At 44.4% G+C, this 13,556-nt stretch overlaps 1 protein-coding gene across 2 annotated transcripts; it reads right to left on the bottom strand.

Annotated features, from left to right (window-relative positions):
• Positions 1–2,071: 2,071 nt before the first annotated feature.
• On the bottom strand, positions 2,072–5,970 carry LOC125523063 (REF/SRPP-like protein OsI_017815). 2 transcript variants are annotated; one of them, XM_048688105.1, is made up of 6 exons: positions 5,548–5,970; positions 5,267–5,460; positions 4,069–4,261; positions 3,879–3,965; positions 2,569–2,834; positions 2,072–2,247 (listed from the first exon to the last, which is right to left on the bottom strand). In XM_048688105.1, the coding sequence occupies exons 1-5, from the start codon at positions 5,599–5,601 to the stop codon at positions 2,823–2,825; spliced, it is 540 nt and encodes a 179-aa protein (XP_048544062.1). In that variant the 5' UTR covers positions 5,602–5,970; the 3' UTR covers positions 2,072–2,247; positions 2,569–2,822. The 2 variants fall into 2 exon arrangements, with proteins under 2 accessions (XP_048544062.1, XP_048544063.1); XM_048688106.1 differs by having other exon boundaries at positions 2,704–2,834.
• Between the last annotated feature and the right edge of the window lie 7,586 nt (positions 5,971–13,556).

Here is a 13,556-nt window from a genome sequence, read left to right as displayed (position 1 = left end):
AGCATGCATATGCTTTGCTTATCACATCTCGCATATCATGCCATGTTTTTGCATCATGTTGATTATGCATTGCATCGTGATTGATTGTTTGTGCTTTGCTTGTGTTCTTGCTTTGGGTAGAGCCGGGAGACGAGTAAGTGATCGAGGAACCTGTTGAGTACGCTAACGAGGATCAAGCTTTCGTCAACAATGAGAACTTTGCAGGCACGATGACCATACCCTCGAAATCACTTCTATCTTTGCTTGATAGTTGTTCACTCTATTGCTAGCCCGCGATACCTACCACCTGCTATATCATGCATCCCATATTGCCATGCCAAGCCTCTAACCCACCTTTCCTAGTAAACCGTTGTTTGGCTATGTTACCGGCTTACCGCTTTGCTCAGCCCCTCTTATAGCGTTGCTAGTTGTAGGTGAAGTTGAAGTTTGTTCCTTGTTGGAACATAGATTTTGTTGGGATATCATTATTATCTCTTATTTACTTTAATGCGTCTATATACTTGGTAAAGGGTGGAAGGCCCGGCCTTATGCATGGTGTTTTGTTCCACTCTTGCTGCCCTAGTTTCCGTCATACCGGTGTTATGTTCCTTGATTTTGCGTTCCTTGCGCGGTTGGGTGTTATGGGAACCCCTTGACAGTTCACTTTGAATAAAACTCCTCCAGCAAGGCCCAACCTTGGTTTTACCATTTGCCACCTAAGCCTTTTCCCTTGGGTTCCGTGGACTCAAGGGTCATCTTTATTTTAAACCCCCGGGCCAGTGCTCCTCTGAGTGTTGGTCCAACTTGTCAACCGCCGGTGGCCACCAGGGGCAACTCTGGGCTGGCCTACCAGAAGTTTGGACAATCTGGTGTGCCCTGAGAACGAGATATGTGCAGCTCCTATCGGGATTTGTCGGCACATTCGGACAACTTTGCTGGTTTTGTTTTACCATTGTCGGAATGTCTTGTAACTGGGATTCCGAGACTGATCGGGTCTTCCCGGGAGAAGGAATACCCTTCATTGACCGTGAGAGCTTGTGATGGGCTAAGTTGGGACACCCCTGCAGGGTTTTGAACTTTTGAAAGCCGTGCCCGCGGTTATGGGCAGATGGGAATTTGTTAATATCCGGTTGTAGAAAACTTGACACTTAACTTAATTAAAACGAATCAACCACATGTGTAGCTGTGATGGTCTCTTTTTGGCGGAGTCCAGGAAGAGAACACGGTCTCGTGTTATGCTTGAACGTAAGTAGCTTCAGGATCACTTCTTGATCACTATTAGCTTCTCGACCGTGCTTTGCTTCTCTTCTCGTTCTCTTTTGCGTAAGTTAGCCACCATATATGCTAGTGCTTGTTGCAGCTCCACCTCACTACCCTTTCCTACCTTTAAGCTTAAATAGTCTTGATCGCGAGGGTGTAAGATTGTTGAGTCCCCGTGACTCACAGATACTTCCAAACAGATGCAGGTGTCGATGATGCCAGTGCAGGAGATGCTACCGAACTCAAGTGGGAGTTCGACAAGGATTCGGGCCGCTCACTACAAGAAATATGTCAACTTGTGACCTTGACTATTGGTCACTGAAAGGTCATTGTTTTTCATTTGCGACCTTTTTGTGACCAAAAACAGAAGGTCAAAAGCTGGCGGTCGTAAACTGAAATTAACGACCTTCTCTGTGAGAAGGTCGTAGACGTTTACGACCAAAATATGCCTACTGTTGTGTTTTGGTCACTAGCAGCCTCCCCAGGCCACATAGGCATCCGACGTGGCAATCTGATGTGGCACAAGAATCAACCCGGTTCGATTCAGCATTTTACATGGGCCGAGCCCAACACTTCGGCCTTTTTAATATATTTTTTCCTGTTATTTTTTACTAGCTACATGGGCTTGGGCCATTGTTTCGGCCTTTTTTGCTTTCTGAGGTGCAGCCTTTTCACATTCTATATATTTTTTATTTTCGGGTTTTTTTGTTACATTCAATTTTCAGATTATTGTAGTCAACTGGATGCACATTGTCAGATTCTTCTAGGCACTAGGTCCCAAACATCAGGTTTTAATTTTTCACAACTTGTAACTCAATGATATACAATCAGAGAACACATTTTAAATATATTCAAATAACAGCCAAATCACCAATATACCAATCAAGTTTATTACATTCCGCCAATCACAATATAACCATACAATATTACACCAATCACAATATAGCACTCTACAGATAAAACACTCAACAAGTATAGGCACGTCTCCAACACCTTAGCGCCTTGAGCCTGCAAAACATCACATCCAGCCACATATTAATGATCAAATCAATTCACCCCTTGACGGCAATAAAAACGGTGCTCATGTATGAACGAAAATAAAATAAACAATCTTTGAGGCCATAGAATGTGCTACAAAAATCTTAACAAATGCATAGATGTCCACACAAAGCACATCCTACATGCACCAAGCATCAGGCATATGTTCAAGAAGACAAGTAATTTGAGATGGAAACAAGTACAGCTAACAATCTGACATGTGTAGTAGCACCAGCAAAAGAGCAAGACATGGAAGAATTTACAAGAACAACACCCTGGGAGTACAATTACATGTACATGAGGTACTGCTGCTAGTGTATAACAAAGCATGAGTCCAGCTTGTGTAGGAGCAGAGCATGAGTCCAACAAAGCATGCTATAGGAGCAGAAAAGAGGGAGCTAGGGGTAGGAGATGGAGCCAGCTCACCGAAGAACTTGGGAGTCCAGCTTGGGTCCTTGTTAATCTGTTGCTGCTCCGGTAGCTCTCGTGTGCGGGTATAAGATCAGATCCAACTGTCTGGAAGCGGCCGTTTGTCGAGCGATCTTTCATTTCCTGGTCTGCAACAAGAGGTAAATGCTAGAGATTAGCAACTGCTGCCAAACCCAATGTGACAAAAATTTAAGTCAATCTTTGTGAGCGTGTAGTAGATTGTTCACATCCTAATGAGATACATGGCAAAGAAGCTTGAACTATACTAGCAACAGAAAGCAATCAACAGTATCTGAGAGTGACTGATGGTTGTTTCAACAAACAATCAGTTTCTTGACATCTTAACACAGACTCAACTTTGAGAGAGCGGACTGATTAACATTTTTTGTCCTGCCAGCTAGATGTCGTGTAACTAAATAACTGTTGGTTCAGAGTTAGATGCAGTATAAAATCTGCCAATTTGCAGTGTATGCCACACATTCAAAGAAATTTGTGTGATGTTCAGAATATGCAGTGTACGCCACACATTCAAAGAAATTTTCAGAACATCTGACACCCCTAAAATTCAGTCAGTCTAAAATTTGCTAGGTTATAAATGTTCAGAAACAAACTTGGCAATGTTCCTGTTTACATGATCAATCTGTTTACTGTCAATTTATAGAGAAATGAAGTTTTTCTCTGTAGGAGCATGATTTGTTCACAAGACTAAATGCACCTGTTAACTGTTAACTACTGTGTCAAATCATTGAAACCAATCAAAGTAGGGAGAAAAATAGATCCTCTATTTAATTGTCATAAGAATAGAAGCTGAAGGACAGAGATGAAGCACCCTTAGCTCAGTTTGCTAGCACACAGGCCATAAAAATCGGCAAAACATTCAAAAAGCATGACTCTAATCTTAATGTTGTGTGGAAACAGGACAAGAATTGTACAAGTTTAGTACTGTACACAGCAATGAGCATAATTTCAATGCTGCACAGCAAATTTAGTCAGTTATCGAATCACCTTCAATCACACACAACTGTTCCAGATTGAATCCCCACACACCGCATATATAAACCGAACTACCGTATAGACAGATCACATTTGCTTTCCCAGATGACAAAATGCAAGACACAATCACGGATAAATCCATGGGTAGAGACCTAAGCCAGGAGAATCACCACCCGTACCTTGCCTATCCACAGCATGTTGAACACATCCAGGAGAATCCTGTAGTTCTGGATCATGTCGTACTCCGTCTTGGCATCAAAATTCACCTGCAAAACACCCCAAAATGAGCATCACATCGCAGCCATCTAAGCCAAGCCACCTAAGCGCAGTGCTCCAGAACAGATCAATCAGGCCCGAACGCCTCCTAACCTTGTGCATCAACACCAACCCAGGGTGAACTATGTCCAGCAGCTGGCACTGCACCGCCCCCAACGCCGCCTGCGGACTTGATGATCCAAGCCCCCACGACGACCATGTCATGATCCATGCGGAGCTCCACCTCCTGCACGTCTGATCCATGCTCCAGTGGAGGCTCAGGCTCCACCCTCGAATCCAGCGGCGCCTACAAAAAGATAGAGAGAGATTGAGCGAGTCAAAAAGAGAGAGGGGGCAGGTCCAATATACAAGTTATCATGGTCTATTACCATTCGCAACAGACTAAATCGAGCACCCTGGTATGAGCAAAATGCATTACCATTTTTGTTAATAAATATGCATCATGTTCAGGTACTGGTCATGCTATTGAAACTGATCATTGCGACTAACACCAGCACAGTGCATGATTCCAGCAAATGTTGATTGAACAGTCACCTAGATCGGTATTGATTAACATTAACCAAATAAAAAATGTATAATGTGCATGCATGGCAGTAACAATCTTGCATATAATGTTTACTACACAAACATTTTTAGCTTAAAAGTAGAAGCAAATTTGGGCTATTCATTCAATCATGATAAAATGGTTGATCATGCCCCCAAAATACGTTTGAGTGGCAGGACACGGCATAGGACAGGCCACTCCGTAACTGAAATATTGAACTGGGTTGTTAGAGCTAACCGTAGTGAGACTAGCAAAATGACAAACAGGACGAAAATATAAATACAAAGGCCAACTGAAACCTAGCTCACACATATTATGCAAGCGTGAGAATACTCAGGTATACTTAACTTGAGTTTAGGACACAGGTACAGTTTTAAATGCATATCATATCAGGTATAAAATCATGCACCTGGGTTTAACTTATCAAGGTTTGTGGTCAACAGACAGGGAAAACATCTTGATTTCTAGGTATCAAATTGTCAGAACATCATCCGTATTTCTTCGCAAAACCAAAATTAACAGGATAAACCAATCCACCATAAGATTAGACAAGACATTTCATCAGCATAACGACTGATAACACTCTGCAGATGCGACGAGAAATCAAGAAGCAGAGAACAGCTAGGTGCTCCCGTGGCGAAAAGCAACGACCAGGAACAGATCGGATAGTAGATCCTTGCATAAAACTAAGAAATAAGGTTGAGGTTCTTGAGGAGATCGAGCGGCATGGCGTGGTAGCGGTCGTACACGGGGCCGATGACGGCCTTGACGGTCCCCTCGACGTGGTCGACGCCGGGGCATAGCGGGCCGGTGTCCTGCTTGGCGTATGCGCAGGCCGCGGTGACCAGCAAGACAGCCTGCGCAACCGCCTGCTGCACGAACTCGAGGTACCTTAGCCTGGCCTCCTCCTCCTCGGGCGTCCTCTCCACCTTCACATCCTCCTGCGCGCGCGCCAACAAACCACAAATCAGCACCAAATCATGAGGAAATTGAAAAACCGAATCAAATCTCGGGGTGAGATCCCTTACCGCCGCGAGCTGAGTACTGATCGAGGTGGCGTCGTTGTTGCCGGACTGCGCCATCGGCTGCGGAGACCGAGCACGTTGCCGGGAGCGAGAGGGAGGAGGACGTCAACGTGGGACGCCGGCCAGCCCAAGCCCCATCGGTGGAGAGCGCCTGCTCGATCCAGATCGAGGTCCTGATTGGCATCTGGTGTTGCATCTCATTCCGGCGGGGCGATGGATCTGGGCGTTGCCTCACCCCTCGCTCGATCTGTGGATGGGCGAGAGGGTGGAGCAACAGTGCTTGGGGGTGGGGGTTGAACTCCGCCGGAGGGAGGTGGCCGACATGCGCAGGAATGGAGATGGAGGCCGGGGCGGGAGGGCGAGGGGTTCTGACTTGGATTGGATCTGGGAGGGAGAAGGGGGCAGCGGCGGCTGGAGTGGGAGGGGAGTTAGGGTTTGGGTGGTTGGGCTGTGGGTGGGATGAGGGGTGAGAGGTAAGGGGTGTGTGGGCCGTTGGATCTGGGGGTATCCGACGGTCTGTGATGCTTGATCCGTGTGACCTGTCCATAGACCAATCAGAAGGAAGTATAGGCTTTGATGATGTTATGACCATGTAAATTGGTCTTAATCGATTAACAATAAGCAAAGAACTACGAGTCAGCTAGATGATTTTGTCTAAAATCATCTGCCTAGCTAGCCGCCCGATCTGCGCATTGGCTATCGTTCGATCACATCAATATGTCACGACAGCACCAAACGTGAAAAAGTTTCAACGCAGCACCGATAACATCCCCACGAAGCTCCATTACAGCTCTCAACAGCGTGCTAAGAGCTCCAACGCAACGCCACGGTGCCCGATGAAGCTCCATTGCAGCGTCGGGGAGATCCAACGTAGCACCACGGCGCCCGGTGGTACGTTCCCTTCTCTCATTGAGTGCCCGAAATGAGTTTTTTTGTGAAGGACCTACCATATATTTGTTGCAAAATTGTACCAAATAAACTTTCTAAAATACTAGGACATATTTAATGCACAATCGACCAAATGGTTGGGTGTCAAAAGTTTTTATCCACCTCTGGTGAAAAAGACAAATTTCCGCCGATTCAGCTGGAAACGGGTCAAATTTGAACTGCGGCTGCCTTATAGTTTGCTCTTTATTTTTTCCAAAAATCATTTCTAGGTACATAAGTATCTATTTAATCAGAGAAACGGCAAAAAAAATTCAAGATTCAACCACTAGCTCGGAACGGTCATTCCCGCCGTTTTGACCGCATTTTGAAACGGGCATAAAAATTCAAAAAAAATCAAAAAATTGAGAAACCTTCGCATTTTGTCATTATATGTGGCCAAGTTCCTAGGAAAAATAACAAACTTGTAATATGACAATTATTCTAAAAAAGTGTTCCCAGAAACGAGCTATCACGTGTGGAGATCAATGGCTTTCAAGCCAAATGATCAATTTTATGGCCACATTCATGGCATAGTTTGTTCAAATGATCTTATATTGTGCACAAGGGTGCATATTGGAATGGCAAACAATGTTGCCTAAGGAAGTTTTCATTTTCTTTGGACGAAAAAACCATTTTCCATTTTTTGAGTGCCCAAAAGGAGGTTTTTTGTGAAGGACCTCCCAAATAATTGTTGCCAAATTGAACCAAATCAATTTTCTAAAATACTAGGACATATTTAATGCTCAATTGACAAAATGGTTGGGTGTAGAAAGTTTTGATCCACCTCTCGTGAAAAAGACAAATTTCCGCCGATTCAGTTGGAAGCGGGTCAAATTTGAACTGAAGCTGCCTCATAGTTTGCTATTTATTTTTTCCAAAAATCATTTCTAGTTACATAAGTACCTATTTAATCAGAGAAACACCAAAAAAATTTCAAGATTCAACCACTAGCTAGGAACGGTCATTCCCGCCGTTTTGACCGCATTTTGAAACGGGCATAAAAAATTCAAAAAAAATCAAAAAATTGGGAAACCTTCGCATTGTGTCATTATATGCGGCCAAGTTCCTAGGAAAAATAACAAACTTGTAATACAAAAATTATTTTAAAAAAGTGTTCTCAGAAACGAGCTATCATGTGTGGAGATCAATGGCTTTCAAGCCAAATGATCAATCTTATGGCCACATTCATGGCATAGTTTGTTCAAATGATCTCATATTGTGCACAAGGGTGCATATTGGAATGGCAAAGAATGTTGCCTAAGGAAGTTTTCATTTTCTTTGGACGAAAAAACTATTTTCCATTTTTCGAGTGCTCAAAAGGAGGTTTTTTTGTGAAGGACCTCCCAAATAATTGTTGCAAAATTGGACCAAATCAATTTTCTAAATAATAGGACATATTTAATGCACAATTGACAAAATGGTTGGGTCTAAAAAGTTTTGATCCACCTCTCGTGAAAAAGACAAATTTCCGCCGATTCAGTTGGAAGCGGGTCAAATTTGAACTACAGCTGCCTCATAGTTTGTTATTTATTTTTCCAAAAATCATTTCTAGGTACATAAGTACCTATTTAATCAGAGAAACACCAAAAAAATTCTAAGATTCAACCACTAGCTAGGAACGGTCATTCCCGCGTTTTGACCGCATTTTGAAACGGGCATAATAAATTCAAAAAAATCAAAAAATTGGGAAACCTTCGCATTGTGTCATTATATGTGGCCAAGTTCCTAGGAAAAATAACAAACTTGTAATACGGCAATTATTTTAAAAAAGTGTTCCTAGAAACGAGCTATCACGTGTGGAGATCAATGACTTTCAAGCCAAATGATCAATCTTATGGCCACATTCATGGCATAGTTTGTTCAAATGATCTCATATTGTGCACAAGAGTGCATATTGGAATGGCAAACAATGTTGCCCAAGGAAGTTTTCATTTTCTTTGGACGAAAAAACCATTTTCCATTTTTCGAGTGCCCAAAAGGAGTTTTTTTTGTGAAGGACCTCCCAAATATTTGTTGCAAAATTGGACCAAATCAATTCTCTAAAATACTAGGACATATTTAATGCATAATTGACAAAATGGTTGGGTGTAAAAAGTTTTGATCCACCTCTCATGAAAAAGACAAATTTTTGCCAATTCAGTTGGAAGCGGGTCAAATTTGAACTACAGCTGCCTCATAGTTTGCTATTTATTTTTTCCAAAAATAATTTCTAGTTACATAAGTACCTATTTAATCATAAATACATGGTTTGGTGGCGATACGTCGAGGTTTGGGCGGTGGCCGAGGGCCCCAACTCTAGAGCGCGTAAACTCACATGCCCGCCACGTGGTCATCGCGTGACCGTGGCATTGCCATGTGTTCTGGGCGGCCTAGGCATGTCTAGTGGGTTGGGCACTCCCCAGGTAGGTGCTAGGAAGAATATTACAACATAAGATTCTCACGAGGAGACCAATCGATGCTCAAACATGAATTAGCAGCCAAGTGTTTGATTAGCGGTACGGGAAATGTACATGGCTAATGGGCGCAAGTTTTGGCTGAGGATGATCAGTTACTAAGAAGACCGTCTTCACAAATTTTCAGCTCAAAAGAAGGAGCCTAGGTGGTACTTGCTTTGCAAAGTACCACACTAGACATAAATACGAATGTTGAAGCTGGGCTCAAAATAATGAATGGATTGAGCTGGCATTTGGTGGCGGATGGTTATTTGGGCATAGGAAAGCACTGTAGAAAATGGATACTATTTGGACATGCCAAAGTGGTACATCCTTCACAAAGTGCTGCTCTGAACAGAATAGGAAAATGCATATTGTTGAATTATTTTTGAACTAGGAAAGGAAGGTTTTTGACATATTTGATGAAGATATGATCCAAACAATTTATGAGATTTTTTTTGGGAATTTTTGGAATAACAAAAATATAGGTTGTTTCACAACCTAGGGCAAAAATTGACACATGGACATGACACATAGGCAAAACTGATGAGATGGCGCCTAGTCATCGCAACCCACCACAATTTACAAGGCTATGACCATCTATATTGGTCGTTAACAACTAGAAATAAGGCAGCGGACTAGCGATGTTTGCTTTATGACCATTTCGTGTAAGGAAATTACGACCTTTCTGACCAAAATGGTCGCAATGGCTTAGGGTTTGGAGCCCCTCGAATAGCTTTTGACCAATTGGTCTCAAATGGTCATAGATCTATGACCAATTCTTTCAGGGTCACTGACAGAAGGTCACTAGTTGACATATTTCTTGTAGTGGTTACTATGTTTCTTTTCAGTAGAGGAGCCCAGTTGGGGCGATCGGGGATCTAGCATTTTGGGTTGTCTTTCTTTGTTTTGGTTCCGTAGTCGGACCTTGATTGTATTCTGGATGATGTATGACTATTTATGTCTTGTGTGAAGTGGCGATTGTAAGCCAACTCTTTATCCCTTTCTTATTCAGTACATGGGATGTGTAAAGATTACCCCTCTTGCGACATGCCTACCATGCGGCTATGCCTCTAAGTTGTGCCCCGACACGCGGGAGATGTAGCCGCATTGTGGGTGTTACAGGGCGACTCCTGATGGGTGGGCCTCGTGTGGTGGCGAGAAAGAGAGAGAGAGAGGTGAGCGCGGGGCCAACTTGTTTGCTGGGCTTGGCTTGACTCGGTCGTCCGCATGAGTGAGAGAGACGGGAAGTTGGGTTGGGCCATATGTAGTTTAGGTTAGATAGATTTTCTGTTTCTTTTTTCCTTTTTTATTTATTTTGTTTTCTGTTTTTCTTTTCTAATTTCAAATTCCTTTTGAATTTGAGCTTGGTTTCAGAACCAAGTATGCTCTTTATCAAATTTAAAATTTTAATATAGGGTCAACCCTAGCACTTGGTCTTATTGGAATTTAATTTCATGACCAATAAAACATAAAGCCCATATATTAAATATTCCCATTTGACTTTTGAACTGATTGAAAAATCAAATTAAATTCAAATATTTTGGGAAATTTACCAGTGGCTCAATCCATTAGTTGGGACTTATTGAACATTTTATTATGTCCAAATTAAATATTTGATTTTTCACCCTGTTTTTTGGAATACCAGTTTATTCCATAAATTCTTCTAGGGGTCAATTTAATACCTAGTGACTTTAGGGTCTCAATAAAATAGGGGTTTATGGATATTACTCACAGCCCAAAATGTTTGACAAAATGTCACAAACATTTTGTGATATCAATTTCTGGTTTTATGAATAAGTCCAGAAACTTATTCGAGCCACATTTTAAATTAAATCAAACAACTCATATTTAAATTTTAGCTAATAACAAGAAATCACAAACCATTTTTGTAAATTTTATTTCCTTTTGAATTTCTTTTTAACATTTCATATTTGGAAAAATCTAGGTTGGGACAAAATAATACGCTTGTAAATCTCAAAGAATATGTATAAATGGCAAGCGGGGTTGCAATCTTTAGAGTGTCACCCTGGAAGTGAAGGAGGTACTAGACCAACCTAAATAGTGGAGTCTCCCCACTCCACTAAGTGATGGGTATGAGGAGAGAAATAGAACACCTGACACGTGCGCTTTAGGGCGAATGACGTAGGCGTGCGACATGCGCGTGAATGGTCCACCAAAATCCGATCGGTGGCCTTGCATGAGCACAGTTTCATTTTGTTGTTTTATATTTTGGTTCTTTGGCAGACAAGTTGTTTGTCTTTCTTGTTCGGTAAATGTGCAATTGGGAAATCAAGTAGGATTGGAATCGTGATCGTGACACGGTACCATGTGGGTTTTCCTATATATACGACTTACCGGCCACGACAAAGAAACACCGAAACAAGCTAAGGTCTTGCCTTAACCCACAACTTGCGCCGCTACCGTAGACTACTCCACCCCGAACACCTGCATGCACCGGCTAACGGGAGTCGGGAAAGCAGGCCTCGAAACATCTTTATCCTTGTGATCCTGCATCGAGAAAGGACAAATTAGGTTTCTGGGAAGTGTTCAGCCTTCACCTTCGCGCGACTGCTCAACTTCGTCACCGTGGGTTGTCTACCATCCATGTCGTCGTCGCATACTGATGTCTCCAACGTCGTCTGCTTCGACCGGTCTTCACCAACGCCATCGTCAACACCAATGTTACTGCAGTAGCTACGGCTACCAACGAATAGTACGTGCATCGTAATCTGTTCATGTCGACTTACCTGGCACGACAAAGAAACACCGAAACAAGCTAAGGTCTTGCCTTAACTCGCAACTTGCGCCGCTACCGTAGACTACTCCACCCCGAACACCTGCATGCACCAGCTACCAACGAATAGTACGTACGTCCGGGCAGCAGCGTCGTTGACGTCGCATCCCTTGTTGGAGGTGCTGCTTTGTACGCAGCGGGTCGGAGCCTGGGTCTGTGGTGGGTCAATTTCGGAGGACGCAACGGTGGCGGGTCATCCGCGCTTTGTCGAGCTGCCGTTGTTGGCATTTCTTTCTTCTTCTTTGTTCTTTGTTCTTTTCTTTGGGCTTCTTGTGCTTCTCGCCCAAGCATTCCTATGTATCGGTGTTGGTTGCTTTGGAATATAAAGCGTGGGGAAACCCTTTTTCGGGAATCTGTTCATGTCTCCAATCATGGTTGCTGTTACACGTGCAATGTTGTTGTATATGTTTTCCTGATCATCTAGTTGTCACACCTAATACAGGAGTATCGGAGGACCTGCGTGGGTGAGAGAGAGCTGGTGGTTATGACAGTGGGCCATGTGTGGCCGTGTAAGCGTGTGGGTACTTAGTCCCTTGTGCAACTCTGTATTGGTTATGCAATGAGAAAAGTCTGAATCATACTCACCCCATGTTCTCTCTCTCACCTACCCTGCTTCTTCCTCATCCCGATCCTCTTTCCTCTTTCCTCACCCCGATTCCCCTTTCCTGTGTGGCCGATCTCAAATCCACGGGCTTCGGTCATCACAATTGGTAATCAGAGCCAACAATTTCCCCCCAATTTTTTTGCGCCGCGGCATCCTCAACTCCCTTGGCTGATCGGTAACATCCACCGCTGTAGGTCGGAATTCACTCTGGTGAGATCCCACGAAATCCTCAGCGGGGTTCGATCTGTTCGGGGCAGATACCACGGCGCCATCCAAGCCTTCCGTCCAGACCCGGCAACTCCTCACGGCCATGGGTGAACAAACATCAAATCTCACTGCTCTGCTGGAGAAGCTCTTGTCCAGGTTCGATGAAGAGCAAGCTCTGGCAACCAAACATGCGGAGGAGCAGGCCACGTTCAACACGCATGTCTCAACCGAGCTGCTGAGCCTTTCCAAGCAGATCGGGCTCACGCAGGCCGACGTGGATGACGTGCGCAAGGTGGCTTCCCCGACGGCTTCCTCCACTGTGGCATCGGCGTCGCAGGTGGACGACCCCTCAGCGATGGGTCTCCGCAAGCCGGCGGCCACCAACGGCCTCCAGCAACCCGCACCTCCACCAGCGCAGCGGGACGCACCTCATCCAAGTGCGTTGCCGATTCTGCAGGCCATCACGGGCCACGACTCCGTCGCGCGACTCGTCAATGAAGGCCCACCCCTACTCGCTCGCCCCGAACAGCCATCCGCGGTGGAGCATGTTCAGCATCCATTACAGCGTGATGAGCACGCTGCCCGGCCACGAGAGGAGTACGCCACCAAGCCACCGAAGCACAACTTTCCCCGCTTCGACGGCGAACTACCTTGGGTTTGGCTAGACCGCTGCCTCGCCTACTTCGAGCTCTACAATGTGCCCCCACTCAACTGGGTGGCGACGACCGCACTCTATGTGGAAGGTCATGCGGCTCTCTGGCTCAGGGCGTTTCGTCAGCAAAATTCGGTGATCTTTTGGGAGTTGTTTTGTCGTGCAATTGAAGAGGAATTTGGCCCGGAGGAGTTTGAATCCCCGATGCACAATCTCCTGCAACTCCGACAGACCGGCACGGTCGTGGAGTACAGGAAGCAGTTTGAAGTATATATGTACAATCTGCTAGCACTCGATGCCACACTCAGCTCGAAGTTTTTTGTCACACAGTTCTTGCCGGGTCTCAAGGATGAACCGCGTGTTGCGGTGCACCTTCAAGCTCCAACTAGCATC

This window comes from Triticum urartu, chromosome 7 (assembly GCF_003073215.2).
Source record: "Triticum urartu cultivar G1812 chromosome 7, Tu2.1, whole genome shotgun sequence".
NCBI classification, from domain to species: Eukaryota; Viridiplantae; Streptophyta; class Magnoliopsida; order Poales; family Poaceae; genus Triticum; species Triticum urartu.
This window is presented reverse-complemented; position numbering and strand designations above follow the sequence as displayed.